The sequence below is a fragment of the Anser anser genome, assembly GCF_964211835.1.
Source record: "Anser anser genome assembly, chromosome: 8".
Taxonomy (NCBI): Eukaryota; Metazoa; Chordata; class Aves; order Anseriformes; family Anatidae; genus Anser; species Anser anser.
Window position 1 is genome coordinate 15,379,349 of NC_139728.1, and position 22,723 is coordinate 15,402,071.

Sequence of the window (22,723 nt, forward strand, 5' to 3'; positions counted from 1 at the left end):
TTCATTTATAACTTTTGCTTTTATTGTTAATTTATTAGAAGAACTTCAGCGTGATTGTAGTTGGATACTAGAGCTTACCCGTACCTAACACGCATCATGTACTTAAAGTAACATGGCTTAAAAAGATGGAATAGTAAAGTCATCTTGAAAATAAAATAGTTTATAGCACTAATGAGTCACAGTGCAATCAATGGTTTAATCAAACAACTACATTATATATAATATTTAAAGAACATAAATATTCAGTAAATTCACTACAACATGAACATGAAAAATAAAAGCTTCACATTCCCCCATACTTTTTTAAGAACTGGGGACAAAGTGACAGACGGTTCCTAAACAGACTGCTCAGCTTCACGAACACCTCTCTTGCTTAAGGGACTGGACATTACCTTAGCTATCACAATGGGCAGGTATGCTGCAACTAAACTAGACGTTTCCCCATAAATTTTAAAGCGTTTATAATCACAACACCCCCAGCCCCCCGGATTATATTCAGTGGACATGCACTAATAGTCTATACAATGCAACACTTCACCAGAAAGGAATGAGTAAAGTATTTAATTAAAAACTAACCCCCTGTGATCTGGGGCCTGAAAACTTCAGTTTCATTGTCACAAAGAAACAGGTGTTTCCAGTCAGAGAAAATAATTATTCAAAGAAGCCTGTGTAGTTTTCACATCGGGATAAAGCTGAACTATGACAGCAGTCAGAACAGACACGTATTTACAAGTGCTAAGCTTGAAAGACAGAAGGAATGGAAGGGTAGTTCCTTCCTGAGAGAGTCCCCGAGCAGTTGGATACTTACGTACCACATGCCAAAAGCTCAGTCTAACTACACACAAGACAAAGGAGCAATACCACATGGGTTCAGGTATATTGCTTCTCACCTATTACAGCAACTCTTTTGCCTCTAGCTTCAGATGCAAGCACATGAAGGCTTCATCAGCAAGTCTTAGAGCAACGGGAATCTCGCAGTAACACCATTCCCCTCAGACGGGATGCTAATAGGTACAGCAGCCCCCATGAAGTGACAGCAAGGTCCAGTGCCAGGGAAGAGGAGCTTAACATGCACATGAACAGCAGCTACTGGACTTCACGCAACAGCCTACTGCCAAGTTTTAAAACTTGAACCTAAATTTAAGACACTAAACGGTAAACTTTGTCAAGTACTAAAATTTTCTTCCAAAGTGCTATGCCACATTTGTTAAAGCTATGGTGCAAAAAAAAAAAAAAAAAAAAGTAATCTTAGAGCAGCTTGTGGTTGAAGTCCTCCCTACTCAAACTGAAGCCTAGATAAGCTCACAGCTGGGGTGACAAGAATTCTATAAAGCAAAAGCATTTTGATGGTGCATTTTGTCAGTGTGCTGGAATTTAGAGGATTTATGTTCAACAGAAGTTTTCAAGACAGTTCTTTACAGAAGACTGATACATTCACAATAAAAATCTGTTATAACAGGGAACAGAGTAGGGCTGTAAAACTTCCAGAAGATTTCATTTAATTAAGCTTGTGAGGACAGGATCATCACTGCAACGAGGGCCAGATGGGAAACTGCAGCGTGAATCAAGACTGGGATGTTCTACACAGGGAAGGGCTCTGGGTTTGCTTTTTTCTGGTTTTGTTTGAACTATGTGTTAGAAAGCAGATCAATCTCACGAATCACCTTGCACTGAAGCCCAGTAAACAGCAAGGTTTTAAGTGTCAGTTTTCTCACTATAGCTGTATTTGCTCACAAGAAATTGTCTGAATAATAAGTCTTTCCTCAGGAATCTGATCATCTCTAGCTGCAAGACCATCAGAAATCAATTCTCTACCATCTTTTATATGGATAACCATTAGCAAATTACAACATTTAACACATTCCTTGGCATATGTTACTATTGAATAGACTTACTTAGCCATCCAATGCTCAATACTTCACAGAGGCTACTATAACTGTGTCAAATGTAGTAGAAATCCAGATTTACCTGGACAAAATTAAGACATTCCAAACTGGAACACTCATTCAGTTATCATGCATCGGGAACAAAAAAGCATGTCAAACACTGGAATGCACTGGAGAAGGTCATTTAGTCTCTTAGAGAAAAAAAGTCTAAATTAAATACAACCAAGAATACTGTCTAATCATATTAATAAGTATACCGAGAGAGCCTGAAGGCATCGCATGTATTGTCCATGAAGATGATGGTGGTGCCTGCTCTTAATATTGAAGAAGTCAGCTATAAAAACAGTCCCATCTCAGTTTTCCAGCACAGCTTATTTATGTTCCTTTGTTGGTGCATAGTACAGTTCCATGGGTTTGTTCACTTTCCAGTACTTCTCACTGACCAGTTCCAAGGAGAATGACCCATTTAAAACCTGGAAGAGAACACCAGAACAGAAAAGAGAAGACCTGATAGCTTGCACACGTAGTACGGTATCACTAGAAAACCGCTTACATTAGAGCAGCGCACTGACTTAAAGAAGTCACTGGTGAGGTGGAACAAGTTACGGCTAAACACTCGGTGTCAAAAAGCAGCAATGCAAGCTATTTTGGACTCCTGACTATCTCACTAAAATAGTGCAGGAAAACCGTTTTGCTAATTTATATACAAAGTGAATATAGTTGTAAATGAAGTGAATTTCAGGTTTCTTGTGTCTGTAAACAAAGAGAGTAATAGGTGTGTATTTACACCAGAAACATCTACTTTTTTCTAAGGGACACTCCGCAGTCACATTTGAAAGCTGTTCAAAATAGATTCTTATTGTGAAGCATCTGTGTATCTCTTAACCAGAAGACTGACTTTATTCAAATGCCCAAGTATAAGACCAGGCTCAGAGTTCAGGGCAATACTGCAAGTGGATTGTTGTTGTATCTGTATTCTCTGAAGTCAGCAGCTGAGAGGAGGGATTCTTCCCTAACTGTGCTCAGAGCAGCTCTTTCATACTGGAGTATAAGATTACGCTAAGGCGGAGAAATGCCACCCTTCAAGAGACACTTCCTGCTTCTAGGAAGTGCCATCTGCTCTTCAAAGAAGATTCTCAGATGAAAGGATGTTTTCCCTCTTCAATTATAACTGTGAAATAAAAGTTCAGGTCCTCACCTGGAAGAAGTCAATAGTTGCTGGCCACACCATATTTCTCCCAAATAACGTATATGCCAAGCTTTGGCGATATACGCTTTCCTACAAAGCAAACTATCTGCTTCTGAATAAGCAACCTGGTGCTATGAATTTTATCCCTACGTCAACTCAGGAAAAGTCCAACTGCGTGGATTTTACTCAAATCTTTATCAAAAACGTACTGATGCTCGGTATCACTCTTATCACTTCTACTTACAGTGAACTGCCCGTTGGCAGTAGCTATGTAAATGGTATACTGCTTCTCACTGGCCGTGTCAAGGTTCATCTGGTTTGACTCTCCTTTGCTACGAAGCTCTTCCAGAGCCAATCTCACAGCTAGGTACTTGGACAGGTGATCAACGGTGGCATTGCCTGAGGTCTTGATGTATCTGCACCAACAACCACAAAGTTAATCAGACACTCCTGTTATCGGTATGGGAAAAAGACATCTGGAACACCCCCAAACATTAAGCATAGAGTGTGAAAAGGCCTTTAAAGAGAGTTCACAAATAAGAGTACTAATTGCTTTCACCCGAGCCATGCATGCAGCTTACCAAATAACATTGTTCCAAAGAGTCCTTACATCTTTTTGACACTCCTCCCACAGGCCTTGAGCTCTTTGTAGGGCAAAAACAGTGCTGTCCTGTCATCTGCTTGAAATGAAAAGCCTACTAACAGGCTGCTAAGGGTTTTTGAGAACTGCTCACAACTGCTGAAATCTGCACATAGATGCAGTCTGAAGTGCCCAGACATGAATCCATAAGGTGTGAGAGCGACACCACTCTCTGCACCTCTGCCCCTTGTACAAGGTACTCTTCCTTACTGCCTCGTTATCAATTCCTCTTTAATTCTTTATGCAAGAATTGAAGTCTGACACAAATGCTGCAGAGGCCTCTCCCAAAAGCTTTGCTTTCTCTTTGCCTTTCAGAACAACCCCCAAAACTCCCTTGCAACTCCAAACCAAAAAGAAAAGCTGGCTGAATCTTACACTATATTTTTAGACACCACAGAGAAATGTCTCATCAGAAGAAAATGCCAGGAAGAGATCTGAGGAAACTCCACAAGACTGCTCATTGCTCTGATCCAAAATTTGCAGTCTCTGCTCACACTGGATTATAAAAAAAATGTCAGGTAAAGCTTCCAGCCTACAAATCATGCTGACACGAAGCTGCTCCAAACACTGCTGACACTTATGCAAAGTTTGTTTATTCCCAAATAATCTTATAAGAAGTAAATATTATACCATCGTGATATTATACTATTATCCCAATATCTACTGTGAATTGCTAGAAACCCTTAAAACCACCTTTACCTCTGATCAAAAGCTTAAAACAGATGGCTACTGTAACACTATTTTGATAGTAGTTGAGCAGTACCATCAACCCCACGTGCACATAGTCAAAAAGGAGGTGGTACGGCCGAAGCAAATTAATTTTAAAAAGTCCCAAGAAGCGATAGACAAGAAAACAAAAGCGTCAGAAGATAACAGCAGAGTACACGAGAAGGAACAGAAGACATTTACCTCGTCTGTGCGCTGTCATCGTTCTCCATGAGGGTAGGATGAGGCCTGAAGACTAATTCTATTTCACTAGCACCATCCATTACAGGGTCTATGGCCACAGTTGTGTTGTTATTGTCCAGTTCTAGCCCAGAATCATCTGATGTTTTGGTCCTCTTATTACTAGGCCCTGCTTCCTGATTGCTGTGTGTTGAGGCATTGCTGCAGTGTGAACTGTCACCATTATCTTCTGCTCCACTGCCATTCTCAATCTGCTGCTTCTTGCCCCTCTGTAACCTGATGATAAGTATGTAGAAATGAAGCTAATCCGCACTCGGAACTCACCCAATATACACGCCCAGCCTACTCACACAGCTCCTCCCTCTCCCCATCTCAGTCATGCCAGAAGTTAGACATGGCTAACATACCGCAAAGTATATACATGCACAAGCACTAAACATTTCTGAGACCAAGTTTAAAAAAGAAATTTTAAAAATCATTCTTATATAAAGATAACCATATACAAGACTTAGGATTTTTCCCTATCCCTCAAACGTATTTTAGGCATGTTTTAAGATTGTTTTTAATGTCACTCAGTTTTCACTCTTCACTACAACAGCGTCTGGGGTCTCCTTCCCAGCTAGTTCTCACGTTTAAATGCACACACACAATTCCAAGACTGTGTAAACACCACATATTCCAGTCTTGGGAGGTAAGCTGCAACTAGTACTTTCATCCTGGCATTACATGCATTTGTTCACACGTAATGGCAATACTGGTGCAGGATTTATTGCATTACAGTCTATTATTAACGACACAATATGTGATTTCATAAAACAGCATCTAGCTGCCACAGATGTTACAGGGTGTGATACAAAGTTTTCTCTTCACAGACAACTGTTAAAAGATATTTTAGCAGCCTTCCCAGAAGCAGAGAGGAATCTCTTGCTATACAGGGAGCAAGGACAGGTGGTGCACTTCTAGCATTAAGGCAGATGGACTGACATGAGGACAAACTACGCCATCGCGTACCTGTTCATAGCCTGAATCTTTAATCCTTCCTCAATGCTGTGACTTAAAGCTTGCTGGTTATTGTGCTTGCTGATTCTTGCTAGCACTCTCTCCTGATGAGCTTCATATTCATCACGGCTTGGATAAATTTTACTGATGAGAGCATCAAAATTGGGATCTGGTCGCAGTGATCGTTTTGACACTAGCTTCTTACGACAAGTGGGACATTCTTTGTTGCTAGACACGAGGAAAGAGAGAAAACAATACTAAGTCTATGGCAATAACAGAAGTCCGCCCCAATGCTGCATTTCTTAGACTCAGTGTTTACAGTAAATCTGGAAGAGGGCTTCTATCCTTTGACAGATCAAGTAATTCAAAATATTTAAACAAAATAAACCACGCATCTGCTTGCTTCAATTTTTAAAGTGTGTTTACTTAGAGTGTGTTTAAGCAAACTGTATTTAGACTGAAGAATTCAAAAGTTCTATGCTGCAAATTGTTTCTTCCCTTAACCCTCTGCCTGGATTCTCACCTAGAAAAGATGCATTTTGCATGGAAGTTATATCGAAGGCATGGTCTTTCAGAGGACTCTGAAAGGATGTAACAGGAGGATGAAACAAAGGTTGAGGAACCCATTCTGAAGTTCAAGCACTAATTACTGGGAAAACTAAAACACGGTCTTATCCTTCCTACCATTTTGGTCTCATTTAACTAATGCATTAGGTTTGTATGGCTTCTTTTTTCCCCTGTAAAAGGAAGAGGCCTCAATAATGGAAATGCGGACTGTCTTGAGGACAGTTTTCTTGTTTCTCTCTAATGACAAGAGTATTTTTCCTAACCACTCATCAGAATTTCCACAGGCACAGCAAATTAAGTGTGCCCTCTGAAAACAGAAATAGATATGTAAATCACTGGCTAAGCTGCTGTTGATTACTTCGGAATTCTATTGCTTTTTGAGAAAATATGAACTTGTAATTGAGGTATACAAGAGAAATGATTTGTACTTCAGCATAGGTTGTTTCAGTTAAGCTTGAATGTTTTTTAAGGCCTGATCTGGTCTGCCACAGGTGGCTGAACACAAGGGAATGAAACACGAAAGGTGTGCTACCCATTCAGAAACGTGCAGTGCACAGGCACATAACTCTTACTCATCAACACCCAAGATTTACTGGATTTTCTTGATCATATTTTCATCTGAAGTGAAATCCCTTTTCCCTGTAATGACATTTTCATACCCGCTCCTGAGGGCTGTAATGATACAGTCAGCACAGAAACGATGCAAACACTCTTTTGTCGTCATGGTGTTTTTTAACATATCCAAACAAATGGGACACATCAGTTCACTGTGCAGGCTCCTGGGTGACACCACTATCTCCAAGCCATCAGTGATTGCTTCCTAATGTAAAATAAAGTAAAAGTTCTTTAATGAAATTTAGTGACTTTCTCACAGAGATTGCATGTTTTACTATTCTTTTACATTAAAAAAATAGATGAAGCAAGAGACATACACAGCCACATCAAGCACACACACCCCTATTGCTAAAGGAATGAAAAAGACAGACAGATCAAACATCAGTATAGTTTTCTAATACTATGAGAGAGGAGGAGTTTTGGGTGGAGTTTTAAAAAATATGCTGTCAATTAAAACAGGCAGTTAGCACTCTTAAAGGAAAATCTTAAACATCAAGTTGTAACGGGTTTAAAATGAAGAAAAAGCCCTGCCACGAAGGCCAGCTCTTCAGCATGTATTACCTGAGGCGTTCTTTGCAACTCGTACAAACTGAGCTCCCAGGTTTTGCTTAAGGGCTGCGTTCCGTTGGTCTGCACAGCTTGAGACATGGCTGGGAACAGAAAAGAATACATTGCATGGTCAGGTACACCTGACTCCAATGGCAGCTCTTCCTCCCCCAAGCAGACTTTCTTCCAGGGTCCCTTCTGCCCAAGTGCCAACAAAGCAGAAACACAGTGCAAGCGGGAATGCACCCTGCTAGGAGACTGCTCGGTGGTGGACACAGATAACCCCATGCACTGCACCACTCCAGAAAAATCGAAGGAGTCACTCAGCCATGAACACTTCACAAATATCAGTTAAGGGCGTTAAACAAAAGTGACACGGACCTGAAGGCCATGAAGTTTGGGCTACGTGAACATTTTGCACAGCGGATGGCATTTGCAGCTCTCCGGAGACCCGCACTCACACGTGCGTATGGGTCAAACAGGTTTAGCTCCTAACCAGTGGAAGGTCAAAATCATGCAACCACACAGGAAAAACAGCTGAACACGTTCATTGGAAGCACCCTACAATGCCTCTCTTTTTCTTCTTGGATACACATCCCTAAGGTTTCCCAGCCAAATTCAGAGAAAACTGAACGTTTCCCCCCAAATTCTGGGATCACTGTTAAGAAATGAAGCAAAACTAATACACATGTTGATTGCACTCATGCCAAAGGAAGTCAGGTTAAACCGACAGCAAATGATATTTCCAAACAGAAAATATTTTCATGTTGGAGAGGGGACAGTCATCCCTGTCTCTCTAAAAATGCCTGACTTACATCAGGAAAGCTTATCCTGGATGGTGTTGTACATTTGGAAAAAACAAAAAGTAACCATAGAAGAGGCAAGATTGTAGTAGCTGACATTTCTATGAGGTGGAGAAAGCAGAAATGATTTCTTCCTTTATATATATATATATATATATATATATATATATGTATGTATGCATATATATATTTTAAATCTGTTTGTATTTCCAGACCCTTCAAATTGGCAGCCAAATACAGATTCTATTTGCATCCACCAGGTATGTTACATCTAGTCCCAGATTCATCGAGTTCTACATGAAAAGAGTCAAACTCTCAAGAGAACAAGGTTACTTTATAAGCTTTAATTAATTGTTAGGGGGAGAGCAAGAAAAGTAGTGCAGTGAAGATTATTGCATTTGTTCTTCTTCAGGACCAGAGATTAGATCTCCCACCTTATAAAAAAAAAAAAGAAAGAAAAAAGTCTGATAAAATGTAGACATGATCATTATGTCTAATAAGTAACATGGGTCTGAAGGTGTTAAAAAAAAAAAAAGGATGACAGACTTCCAATTCCAGTTTTTACTATGTATATACTGTGCCCTAAAAATTCAGTTTACTTGTCACAAGAGACATGTTGCTCCACATGGATCAAAAGGACGAGAGCAGCAGCAAGTACCTCGCCCCCACGCTAGCAGGGAGAAGCCACCATGACCCCGCCGCAGACTGTCAGCTCCACGTCTGCCAAGCACTGCACCATCCTGTCTGGGCATTTTACTTAAAACACTCTGAGATACGAATTTAATTATGTATTAAGTAACACATCTCAACAAGGAAGCAATGTTGAAAAGTGTGCCAGTAGAAAATAAAGGAAATTTTTCTCTGCGACCTAATTTTCACTATTATTTAGAGTAATTCCAGGTATACAAGAAGTCAGGTCCTTCAGACAAGGATTTCTGTTGTGTGCTGTTATCAGTCAGTTGTTCTAACAGAGATCCAACATTATTATTCTGTGTTTGCCTTGAATTAAGCACTCTTGAGTGCTTTTGGAGCTGAGATATTTAATTAACTATCATCTCAACTACTGAAATGCATGAAGCTGCTAAGCACACACCCCTCCCAAAATCTGCTCAAGCACACGATCAGACTGCAGCAGATTAAGACACGTAAGAGATCTTGGACTTACTGGGACTTAGCAGAAAGGCCTGCTTCCAACGTTACGCAGCTCCACCACCGTAAAAAGCTCATTGAAGCGGCCCACTGCAGAGATCATCACGTGCAGGTACCATCTTGCCTAAATGTGCATGCTCACGCTTGCTAACACAACGGCAGCTGTTCTGGTGCCAGACCGTCAGCAAAACCCTCCGCCCGAAGAACAAGTATATTAACATCATCACTTGTATTGCAGCACTGCAACATGCCTGAGGCTAAACTGCAGAAGACATGGTACAAGTGTCACGATAAATAATTGATTAGCTTTCTTTTAAAAGCTTCTAATTTGAGATGGAGAGTGCTTAATTCTCACCCTAAGGTCTCCAGTGATAGCACTTTCAGACTTAAAGAGGAAAACCACTGGCCTTAAAGCTAGCTGAAAGTGGGAGAGAGCCACACACTCCTCTTGGTCACCAGCAAACACCTCCACTGTCACTGCTACATAAAAAGTCGAAATCAGAGGAACAGTGGAAACGTGGTCAATTCAAACAGGCTGGAAAGCAAAATCAATCAACAATCACATCACACTATATGGAGTTTTTCCATCTGTTTGATGATGAACAGAGGAGCTTACTGAGCATTTTCCTGCTTCCATACTTTTTATAACCATTTCCAGATATGTACTGGGCCTGAAAAATGCATGCGAATGAGGTTTAACTTCTTTTCCTGATAACACTGTTGGACACCAGCTATGAGAAGAAATGTAATGCAATCTAAAATCTAACACAGCAGTATCAACAGCTGGCACCAATGTCAAGGATCAAAGTCCACATTCTGACCTAAAATTGCACTGACCATGTAATAGCCATTAAGTAGCAGCCTCCAAATCATCTCTAAAGTGATGGCCCCCTGGTTATGCTCACTGCTGACTCATCTCCTCTCCTCACCTTGGGGAGGGAGGTAGGAAAAACCTCTCCATTAGCTGACTCTCAAGTCAAGCATTATAACCAAGCAGAGGAGCCTGCACCAGCCCCTTGCCGTTGGGATCGGCAGCAAGCAGTCGGACAGCTATACTGACATCTGCTTTAACCAAGCGAGCACTGTGCCAGTAGTCATTTTGACAGCACTTTTTTTTTTTTTTGACAGACACAGCACATTTTGACAGACAAGGCTCACGACAAGGCACGGCTGCCCTGCACTTCGCTGCTCTTGTGGCTCTTGCGCTGGCTGTGCAGCTGAGCGGCTGGCTGCAGACTGACTATCTCCGGCTCTCCTCGCCTGGCACGGAGGTGAGTCCCACAGAAAGGCTCCTTCTGGCTGTTCTGACGGCGCCAAGACGTTCACAGCCTCAGCAGCAGCGCAGAGATTGCTCCTCAGTTTGGCCTTCTTTTAAGGCAGCCCATCTCCATGGGGATTTGATGCAGCGACAAAACTAAAAGAAATCAACTGGTCTGGTCTGCACCAGTCAGGATCCTTCCTAAAGCTACAAAGCCAAGAAAAACGGCTTTGGCGAGCCAAAGAAGGTTTGCTTTTGTGTTGACACTTTGTAGAGAGTGAAAAACAAAGCGGAAAGTTTCTAGAGCGAAGGAACAACAGATTCCTATTAACTGCTGCTGGCAAGGGGAGAAAAGATACAGAATAAATATAAAACTCATATTTATTCATCAGTCTGGGCATTTATTTCACTGAAATCTCAACCTGTTAAGATCAGTCAGATCTTTGCTGACAAAGTTCACTATCCACCTGCATTCCTTTCAGCATTTTTTTTTTTTAATTGTCTTACAGAACAATGCTCTAGTGCTCATTTTTCCAACTCAAAATATTAAGCAGATTTCATCATAATAATATCTACTTCAGTTTTCAGCTATTCAGTATTTCAGATCTTTTCCACTTTATCAGCAAGGAAGATGGGATCTTTGGAGGTTGGGCGCTGGGAACAAAGTGCAGACAGAAACCCCCTGTGAGCCTTTTTTTCATCATTAGTTTTTGAAAAAAATTCTAACACACCATGACTTTATACTTTTTACCATTTTTTACCTTTGTGACTTTTCTACTCCCTCTGGCTACAAGAGGAAAGCAACCAGTCCCATGACAATGGGCGCTATGAAGGGCAGAAGCCCAGCCCGTGCAGGCAGATCAAACACCTTTCTCACTTCCACTAATGAGTGCCAGTTGTGCGATTTATGCTGTAGCCAGAGGGCTGCTGTTGCCAGCCACTCAGAGAAAACACAGGATTACAAGGATACCTGCAATCTTTCAGACTGACTCACTACAGGCACAGGAAAACTCCAAGGCACAAATTTTGCAATTATGGAGCTGGAGTATGCACACCTTCCACTATCAAAGCTGGAGACACCCAAAAGAACCAAAAGACATGAGAAAAACATGAGAACCACAAACGCTATGAATCTCCTTGGGTTTGATTTCCTGTCACCCTCCTGTTCCTAACAGCATTTGAAAAAAAAGACAACAAGTTAAGATCTAGTAAATATTATTCCATTCCATCATAAAATTTGCCTAGTTGCTTCATGTCTTTTACAGAAGAAAACTGGAAGATAAGTCAGGGAGATTGATGAACATTACAGAATATATATACTTTTTAATTCATTTGTACCCAAAGGCTTTCTCCATTCCCCACGTTGCCATAGCATTAAAAACAAAACAAAACCCACCTGTGCTATTCTTAGTCTGTTTCAAAAAGTTTCTGTCGATTTTCTACAACCAGGGTCAACCTCCAAGTTGAATGGCTTCCTTACCAGAGCCAGAAGATGAGCCTGCCGGTGCCAGCAAAAAGCACTGCATCATTTCATCCGAAAGACTGGCTATTTAAGCCTGACGTCCTTGGAAAAGGGGGCTTATGCAATCTTGTTCTTTGCGCTCATCCATTTGCAGACTATTTTCCACAACTAATTTGAAGACAAATGGCTGGGGCTTAAAAACACAAGTCTTGTTCCTGCAGTGCTGAAAACCAGGCAGAGAGTTATAGCAAAAAGAACAAAAAATCCACCACAACATGAAAAATCCGTACGAAAAGCCACTCACTCATCTCCTGCCTGCTTACTGACCAGACAATTTGTGCCAGAAAGTCATTACAACGCACTCAGAAATAACTCCAGTAGAGCAACATCCTTGCTTGCCACACACACTGTACAAGCTCCTAGGCTGAAATACACTTAATTATTTGCTCAAACATGGTCATGAGTCACAGTAGGTCAGACATTGAGGTATCCCATTCCTGAAACTGCCCAGCACAACCAAATCCAACTGGCAAAACGTGCATTTCAGACACCCCAGAGCTGCCACCAGACATGCTGTTCTGGCCACAAGGGAGCCAAAGGGCTCACCAGCAAGTCCTTGCCCTTATTTCTCAAACTGACAACATTTCTCATTTGTGAGAATTTAAGAATACATTGGCTGCAGCTTGGAACTAACCTTGGCACTGGTCCTGCTTGAAGCAAGGACTGAGGCACTTGCTACAGGATGACATTCAGAGATTCCCTCCAGGGCTGAACCTTCCCTGAAACACGTACCAGTGCCTATTTTAGTCCAGGCAGAGGTTGGAAAGCAACTGTGCATGTGGTCGCGCCAGCACGCCTCGAGGTGTGAGAAGGGGTGGAATAGTACCAAGCAGCTGGAGCCACAACCCACAGAGCTGTCTCAGGTGTGGCCATAGCGGTGCTGGCTGCTACTTTACACAAACCTGCGCATTCATTTCCAAAACTTCCATCAGCAAACACTTTTGAGAGGGAAAAAAAAAAAGAAAAGAAAATACACCAGGCTCTTTTAAATAAATATACACATAGTAGTATTAAACATGTTAAAAAATCCACTAATTTCTGTTCCAAACATCAGAAGTTAAATATTTAGACTTAAAAAGTAAGAGACTCAGACAACTTTTCAGCACGCCAAGTTCAACAGCATTTTCAACTCTTCTGATTTTATTTTTTTTTTAAACAAGGACTATATATATATATATTTAAATAAAGATATATCATAGTCCAGTTACTTTACAAGCTTAATGGATTTAGAATTTTACATTTTACTCTTTCTGATACTGTAACTAGTATTAGAGACAAATTGCCTGTTTGGACAAAATATTCTATGCAAGAAGTTCATTTGTTTATATTCATTTAATCAATTAAGGCAGTCTTTTTCTTTCTTTCTTTCTTTTTTTTTTGTTTGTTTTTAATTCCTGGCTAGGAGCTTGATTTGAAATACATATATATATATTTCTGGAAAGACACACTATTTCACAGAATTAGTCTTCTCTAGAGTTCACTGTCAGCTCAGGTTGCTTTACACTCAGCTGTAATCTAGGACAACGACAACTAGTCCTTGAGTACAATCCAGTATATATTTTCAAAAAAAAAAAAAAAAGCACACAACAAAAATCTGATTTTAAGTAAGATTTGAGGTATATAAGTGTTCATTCTTTTCTTAAGTGCCTCCCCCCCCCCCCCCCCCCCCGCCTCGATCTCAAAATCCCTAGGAGACAGCCAAATCAGGCTCTGGCCTGGAGGTCATTTTGTTCCCAGCTCTGAAATTAACTGCTTGATGATCCTGAACAAGTATGTCACTGCATTCATCTGTGCCCCCTCTTCCCCTTCTGCTTGTTTATTCACACTGTCACCACTCCTGCAAGTGTTTCTCCTAATGTTTATACTGCATTCACTATAATTCTGTGCTGATCTCCAAAGGGGGTAAGCTTAAGAGAGGAATGTCTTACTGAAGCATGTTTAGTTCATTCAGCTATCAGTCCTTGTCCTCTCAATACCAAGCTTCAGTGTCACAACCTCCCTTACTGGGAAGACTGCAACTTCTTTCTAGTTGCACACTGCATTCAATATTACAGCAGCTACGCGCACTGTCATCTTCTCTTGACACGATCAGCCCCCCCGCTCCCCTCGTGAGGGAGCTGCAGGCCGCCATGAGGCCTGCCCTCAGCCTGCTCTGCTCTGGGCTGAACAAACCAAAGCACCTCAGCCGCTCCTCACACATCTTCCCCTCTAGACCCTTCACCATCTTCATAGCCCCCCTTTGGACGCTAATAGCTCTATGTCCTTTTTATGTTGTGGTGCCCAAAGCTGCACCCAGTGCTCGAGGTGAGGCCGCCCCAGGCAGAGCAGAGCAGAGCAGCCCTCCCCCAGCCAGACGGCAGGGCCGTGCCTGAGGCCCTCCAGGGCACGGTTGGCCCTTTGGCTGCCAGGGCCCGCTGCTGGCTCATGATCAGCTTGACATTGACCAGAACCCCCAGATCCCTTTCTGTAGGGCTGCTCTCCTGCCTCTTGTCCCCCATCTGTACGTACAGCTGGGGTTGCCTGGATCACTCAACTGGACGTCATTCTGAATAGACAGGTCATCTGACCTAACTGGCCCTGCTTTCAGCAGGAGGCTGTCCTAGATGGCCTCTGGAGGTCCCTTCCAACCCACATGCTTCCATTTATACAGTGAGATATATGTATCTCACTACCAGAGAAATTCACACATATTTTTTTGTACAGAAAGTGCCACGGCCAGGAGAAGCGGATGGCAGGTGCCACCAGTCACACACGGCCCTCCGAGAGCGGAGGAAGCCGCAGCAGGGGCCTCTCCTGCCCCATCCTGCCCCACATCCCTTCCACAAGGAAACCAAGCAGTATCAGACGGCTTTTCTGGGACTACACTGCCTCCACACAGCTCAAACCGAGGGGTTACACTTCTTATAAAAACAGCAACGTGGGCACTGAGCCTTCAGATGCTGATATGTTATAAAAAATAACCACCGAGTCTTCTAAACACTGGCATTTCCTCTGCAAACATGACAAAACTGCAATTTTAAGCAAAAGAACACTTTCCTTAAATGCTTCCTGAGACCCTGGAGAATAAATCAGCAGTAAAATTTATATTGAGATATTTTTGTCTGACATGAAGAATAAGCCCTAAACCACCATACAAATATTTTCCAAGAATAGTTTCTCTCCCCTGTACATACATTTAATCTGGACAACAGCATGCAAAAACACCTTGTTTTTTGGCAAAAGCAGCCCTCTCCTTGAGAGCTGATGGTATCTGCCAGAATTTAAATCTGTAACTGTTAGAACAGAGCTGTAAATGGTGATGGATCAGTAGTCAATCTGCAAATTCATGAGGATCAGAATTTGAAAAAAAATTAAAAACGACACATACAGATTACAAAATGAATGTTATCAAGTGAATATTTTAGCTACTATCAGAGAACACCTAAAAATATTATTCACAGGCTAATTTCAGAATTATTACCAGACCCTTTATCAGTTAATACTCTACAGTCCTGTAAGTGAGCTCCTTTGAAAATGCCTAAGACATTTAAAAACGAGTGGTTAGCAACACTTACACAAAGCCACTGTTTAAAAAAAATACTTTTGTAGACATTAACTAGAATTCTATCATCTGCAAAGCACAGAGCCAATTAAAATGCTATTAAAGATGCCAAATTAATACTAACTACGAAGCTGAAACTTCAAATAGTAATTACATGCTCCAGAAGTCAGATCTGATAACAAATAACAAGTACTTACACCATGCTTTCCACCCTTAAGATGCACCAGCTTGCAAACAAGCACATCTTTGCACTCTACTTGGGGGGCAGAAACGCTGGATTAGAAAAAAGCAAGGGAAAAGAGAAGCTATAGCTCATTTTTATATGCTCCATGAAAGGGGTGAAAGCAGCACACCAGTAATGCAATGGGCAACAGCACTGCTGGGAAATAAGAAAGCAATCAGATTTTTGTCAGACCATCATCCTTGGATCCTGAACTGGACTTCAGCCACTTGTGTTAAAGCCACTTGCATCACTACAGCCCTGCCCAGCACCTCCGCTCTTCCACCTCCCTTCGAACCTTACTGCAGGAGCCAAGATGGTGTCAGCCCAGAACAAAACCTCACCACCTCCACTGCACATCCCACTGCTGCCCCTACACCCCACCCCAGACAACTGAATGACAGCACAAAGACCACAGTTAAAGTGCTCAAAGGCAGATGATAAAACCTGCACCTTAGGAAAGCTACCAGCCTCCAGGCACTCACATAGTTACATGCTCTCCTTGGTGTCACTCTCTTTCCCAAATTCATTTTTAAGGGGTTCTGCAAGTCACTCTTCAGGAACAAATCTGGAAACCTCCGCACTCCTTTTTTTTGAGCTAAACAAAAACTAAACAGAAGCTAAATGTGAATAGAAATGTATTAAAATGAAAAATGGCTGGGACTACCCGGAGGCCACGCATTACCATCAATAATCACGTATATTAATGCAAGCAATCTGACTCAGTACACATCCAAGCCAATGCTAGGTGTGATGAAACAACTGGAAGGCAGCCTACCCTTTCGTTACTTTAAATCATTCCAGTTTCAGTTACACTTGAAGGATAGCATGATACACGCTGAGAAATAAACACAAACAATGTGACAACCATCCTGACAATCCCATTTTAACAATGCTTGCATCTGGTTCCTTGCCATCCTATTTTCTTAATTTATTTACAGAAGTAAATTAAAAGATTAACATTCAAGTGTTTTCATCAATTGCATCAATCATGCCCCACCATAACCGAGAAAAAAATATAAATAAAATAAATACCAAATTTTACTTTCAGATGGGTACATCCAGCTCCCATTGATGTTAGATAGCAATCAGCTGATACAATGAAGAAGTTACTATTATAATAAAATGAATTGTACATACACGAGTGTCAGATGTTCCCCAAACTCAAGGTTTTGCTGAATTCTACATTCAAAATACAAAACCAGCCTGTTCTGTATGGAAAATATATCATATTCTCCTTTTATTTATAACACAGTGGGGACACAATACATTTCCTAAGAAGTTTGAAGTATACATTTCTACAGTTTGCTTGAAAGAAAGCACATGATCTTTAAGACATTTTCTCAGATCTCTCAATTGCCACTTAAAATTGAACCTGGATTTCTCAAAATGCAAAGTTCATTGGAATTTACTTGAAAGGTCACCCTAGAAAGATTCATACTTTTTCCTCTTATCCCATTACTTTCAATAACAAAGTTTTAATTAGGAAGAGATTGGACCACATGAGAAGTTGTTTTATGGCACTGAACATGTTTAGGGAAGCTACATTCATTCCCAAAGCATTATGAATCTCTACATTTTTAGATGGTTGTACTGAAGAAAAAAAAAAGTTTGTCAGTCTGTGCGGAGAATCTAGCAGACACTTCATTTCTGCTGCACAGCACTGCTATCCAGGAGAAAAAAAAAAAAAAAAAAAGAAAAAGCTGTATAATTCATTCAAGACCCACACTCAAAAATGTACCAAAGCAGCTGGTAAAGCCGAAGAATGCAGAGAAAGAAACCAGAGGCACAGGCACAGCTCAGCAGCACTACAGAAGTTTTCCCAATATGACTGTTGCCCACAGTCACTCTAGTTCTGATTTTTTACTTTTCTGGATAACTAGTCCCAAGCCTCCGTTCTCCCATAACCTGCCCCATAAAGTCAGTAAGCATTTCTCTTTAACATTAAAAAAAATCCCTCCTTAAAATCCCTAAACACCCAATACTGTCCCTACGAAACCTGCAGCAGGCTCCCTGTCAGATGACATCTGCCTGAGTACGGGAAATTTCTGAAATCCAGTAGCTTGCTCGCGTGTGATCTTTCACAGCTTCTTCACTGTATTTATTCTCCTACAGAAGGAAGTGATTTGCCTGGTGCCTTAAGACACGGAACCTTCCAGTTAATTGCCATTCACAATTTACTGGCTCTGAAGTGGATTGATCCACGGAGTTTAGCAGCATTTCCAATCTGGCCGTCAAGCTGCTCATCCTGGCCTTAGGAAACATTTGTGCTATGACCTCATACAAACCATCTGCTGCACACATTTACACCTAGGGAATAATCTGGTGAACCTAACACTGGTAGAAGTGACCAAAAATGAGAGACAATCCTCCTACATTAGATGCCAGGAGTGTCAAAAAAAAAAAAAAGTAACAAGTTAGTGTTTTGGTCATTCTCAAGGCTGCTTTATCACAGTCTTAAGAACAGCCACACACTTTTGGGTATGACGGAAGCATATGGTTTTCAGCTGATGTTTCTGTGTGTTTCCAGCAGTAGAGTAAAATAAAGTATAGGCACCGCATAGCTATATGAGAGTAACGTCCATAGACGACACTCAAATTCCGATTTATTCTAATGGCTTCTATATTCCCTGCCAAGGGCATCAGTGGCCATTTCTGCTGCCTCCCAGATCACTGCTTTATTGGTCATAGCCGAAATCCTTATTGTTAATGTTACTCAGTTCTGCTTCACACTCTCCTGAACTTCTCTGAGGTACAAACACTGCAGCACACACAATCACCACCCCACTTCCAGAGAAGTCTCTCTGCACCACATTAGTTGCCTCCAGGTAGTCCAGAACTCACAGGGACACCCATCTTCCCGTGGTTGCCATACCTACAAATGATCAGATACATCACATTTCAAAACCGGGCTATTCTAAACTAAAAGGCTGTGGGTTTTTGTTTGCTGGTTTTGTTTTAAATATTAGAGGGATAAGTAAAAAACTTTTCAATTTTCATACAAACAGGAGAAAGAAAAGAACCACCAAAACCAACATTGCCCACTGTTCTAATGCAACAGGTAGTACGATTATTTTAATCGTTACAACTAAAACAAACTGGTACTTACCCTCCACAGACCATCTGTATCTTGTCCAAAGTGAGTACTACAATTCTGCTGGGAGTGAAAACGAAGCTGTTACAGGAACGGTACCTGTTCACTGCTGATGTGGGCCAATAAATCGAACAAGAACTTGACATCAAAAACATCGTATGTGCCAAAGACCTTTGCCAACAATTGATATAAAAGAAAAATAGCCACGACCAATTTAGCCCCGTGAAGTAACACTACTACGTAGAACTCTGGGAGGGAGAGTAGAGTTACCACTTTCTCTGTTATTTGTTAACTTTTATGCAGTTTCTCACATTATCAAGCATGCTACTGTACATAGTGCCTATGGCTGCCCACATGAGCTTCAAAAATGAAGTTCTTATTCTAGGATTGATTTATCTCTAAGAGCCTTCAAAATTAACAGCCAGCTGTAAAGGAGAAAGGCCAAGCGAATCTTTCCCTGCCTAGAATTAATTTCAGTGCTGTATCAGATCAGAACAGGAAGGATAAAGGATTGAAAGAAAACAAAAGTGAACTTTCAAACCCTGGAGAAGTTGAATCCGCCACAGAAACTAAACACATACAGACAGGAATGATGCACACTGCCTTAGGATCAGACTTTTTTCTTCCCCTTGACTAAGTGCATCACCTAGCTTTACCAAATAAATAAGCATGATGTACGAGCAGAACTATGGATAGAGTAAATCTTTGCAATAAAAACACTCCATTACTTTCACACCAAAGCAGTGATAAGAACGTGTATTATGATTTATGGTTATAGTGTCGTATAACTCACAGTCCGCAGTAAAAGACAAGCTTTACATGCATGCGACTGTGTGAAAACACCACACCCTGCTATCGTGGAGCGCACCCCCTAGCCACAGAATTATGCTTCAGAACCAGCGCTTTCCTTTTTGCAGTGCCTTCTAAGCCACACAGCACTGCTGGCACATTTTTTGAGGCTAACCAATTTCTTGCTAACTCCCCGAAATAACAGCTGAAGAAGATGAGAATTGACCACCCCATTCACTAAAGATTAAGTTTGATGATTCCAATAGCACTGTCATTAGCCTTTTAGCTTGCTGTACATTTTAAAAGAAATCCTACGAACATACTTACACCACAATTCAAACAAAGCTTTCCACCTCCATAAGCTCAGCAGCAAAGATAAGGTCTCTAGAACACTATTTTTTTATTTATTTTTTTTAACAGTTGGAAGCACAGCGATACGCAGTCCTTGACTGATGAGTATGCTGAAAGAAAACCCTTCTATAGCTACAGCCACACCAGGAAAAAAAAAAAAAAACCACACACTCAGCGGTTTTCTGCCCGATAGGTGATCCCAGTTTAGCTGGCGACAGTGACTGAACTGCACCCTCCAGACCGTGCAGATTTAGCGCAGCGCTGTGCTCACCCAGAGGAAAACACTCCTGCCAGAGCTTCCAGGTTCCTTCCTGACAGCTGCGGTGGCATCAGGCGCTGTCAACATCAAAACCTGCAGACACGAGGGGAACCTTTAAATGGCGTTAATAACCAGGAGTACAGGGCCCATCTATTACCTCCAGGCTACATTTCTTAGAGGACCCCGGGGGCTCTACCTCCCGCTCCCTCCCACTGCAGCTGCCCCAGACTTCGGACGCCCCTCGGGGTCGAGGGGGAGCAGCTCCGTCGCCAGCAGGGTGTCGAGGCTGGGCTCATGCAGGGAGCTGCCGCACCACCCCAAACTGCGGTGCTTTAGAAGCCAGCACAGATCTGCTCCCACATCCACTGGGCAGCCACTGTGGTTTGGTTTTTAAACTTCGTCAGCAGCAAACACAAAAGCCTGCACACCCGCTTCTTGGATTACCAGTCTGCTTTGGTTACAGTGCCACAGCATCCAAGCTGCTTCTTGAAGAAACATCGTGCAGCCCCAAGCCAACAGGTGAGCACACCTCAGTCAGGTGCGCTGCTCTCCCCGAGCCACTGGGCTCACACCAAGCCAGCCACTTTGTTATCCTCCTCTTCTGCATGCAACATACCTACTATCCACCACATTTACCAATATAAAGGGCAGCAAGCAGCAGTTTTCCAACGTGTATAGATTGTGGGAGAAGTTTTGAGAATATCAGGTCAAGAAAGATGCTTGTTTTTCTAATTTTTCCAGGGATATATTCACTAGCCACAAAAAGTTCTCATCCGCTTGTGGTCTCACCAGATCACAAATAACAGTGATCTCATTTTATTAGTAAGAACAAAAGATAGCTTCCTCTACCTGGCTATTAATGAACAGAAAATAAACACAAAATTAGAGAGACAAAAGGAAAGACTCCAGGAATCGTACACATGACTGACTTAACACCTCCAATAAATATACAGAAACAAAGCTGCTAGGTGAGCGTGCAGCTTTCCTCTAAAGCTGGGTGACAGCTAACAACAACTTGCATCTCTCTCAAATAAAACTCTGTATTTTACGAATAGTATGACAGGAGCAATACTTACACAGTTTAAAGCCAGTAACCATCCCAAATAGTTTAATTTTATCCCTGAGAGGTGAAGAGTAAAGAATGGATTAGGTTTTTAATTAGTTAGCAGAACACTGCTGCTAGCTCCCAGCTGTTTGCAAGCCAATTCCATGATCCAGAAGGGGGGGAAGGCAGACAGGGATAATTCCTAAAATACTTCTCCACTGCAACAAGTCCAAACAGCTCCATAATACTGAACTCTGCTCATTCCTCAGAAAATTAAGAATTTAAGGTCAGCTTCAGAGGCCAGTTATTTTCACCAACAAACAGAACCCAGTTTAGGCTCAGCAACATCCCTTCTCCAATCTCCTTCCTCTCTGTTTGCATCATTACCAAACTGCTGTTCCCGTCAGTAAAAATAATTATAGGGTATTTAAGTATTACTCTGATATTTTCTTCATGCATGTCCTTTAAATTGGTGCTTCACTAAGAACAGATCCAGCACTGCTTTTAAGAAAAAGACAACTGAACCGTTGCAGGCTCATGCCTCATTGTTGAGCCTCCCTTTTCCCCACAACATTTTTTGCTTCGTGTTCTTATTATTCAGCAAGATAAAGAGAAAATTTAAAGGAAGTAAAAGAAATTCACATACCTCGACATCTATGACACATTTTAAACTGACAGCTGTGCTACAGATGCCAATTGTATTTCTAGTTCCTGATAAAACAGCCCTGAAGATGCCAGCATTCTGCTCTTGTCACCCAAGATGCCCAAGTGAGTTTTTCCACTCAACATATTACCATACATCAATCCTAAAACACACAGCGTCATTGATAAAGGCAGCCCCATGCAATTCATTTCACTGGTGCTTGTGTGCTGCTCAAACTGTAAGACATGCCAGGCAGTGCTTTTCTTGGCAGCTGCAGCAGTGCTGGTGTTTCAAAGCTGCAACGCCAAAGGTCATAATTGTAGCCACCGAAGAAGTTAAAAACCTCCTCCAAGGCAAAATCCATGTCCCATTGTTATTATGAGGCTGAATGAGGCATTTATTAAACATGATAAACCATAACTCACAGAGCCAATAACCTCTAAAGAAGTTCTAAGTTTATTTAAATCTCATCACTGAGGCGTGACAGAGCCACAAAGCTTGCTACCTGAAAGCACGGATAATGCTAACATCTGTCCAGTGAAAATTCCTCCCATCTCCAAACAACTGGCACTGCTAATCCTTCAAATCATGATATTTTTAAACGTTAAAGGTACCGCTTATCGATACCTGCTACTGTCAAAGCGAGTGCCTCTGTCTTAGCTGACAATCTGAACGCCAGCTCTGAGCTTGACACGATGTAG

The 22,723-nt window shown here is 41.7% G+C and overlaps 1 protein-coding gene across 7 annotated transcripts in view; it reads right to left on the reverse strand.

Moving 5' to 3' along the window:
* The window catches only part of RNF2 (ring finger protein 2), a 24,590-nt gene continuing 1,867 nt past the window's right edge, over positions 1 to 22,723 (reverse strand). For 4 of the 7 annotated variants that reach the window (XM_083847134.1, XM_083847129.1, XM_083847133.1 and 1 more), the window contains 6 exons: positions 7,364 to 7,452; positions 6,847 to 7,007; positions 5,633 to 5,848; positions 4,625 to 4,897; positions 3,320 to 3,491; positions 1 to 2,359 (listed from right to left, as the gene is read on the reverse strand). In XM_083847134.1, coding sequence (XP_083703260.1) covers positions 2,258 to 2,359; positions 3,320 to 3,491; positions 4,625 to 4,897; positions 5,633 to 5,848; positions 6,847 to 7,007; positions 7,364 to 7,450 — 1,011 coding nt within the window. In that variant the 5' untranslated portion in view covers positions 7,451 to 7,452 and the 3' untranslated portion in view covers positions 1 to 2,257. Of the gene's footprint in view, positions 2,360 to 3,319; positions 3,492 to 4,624; positions 4,898 to 5,632; positions 5,849 to 6,846; positions 7,008 to 7,363; positions 7,453 to 9,316; positions 13,002 to 20,346; positions 20,428 to 22,723 lie in introns of those variants that run through there. The other 3 variants (XM_083847130.1, XM_083847132.1, XM_083847131.1) reach the window with 3 other exon arrangements.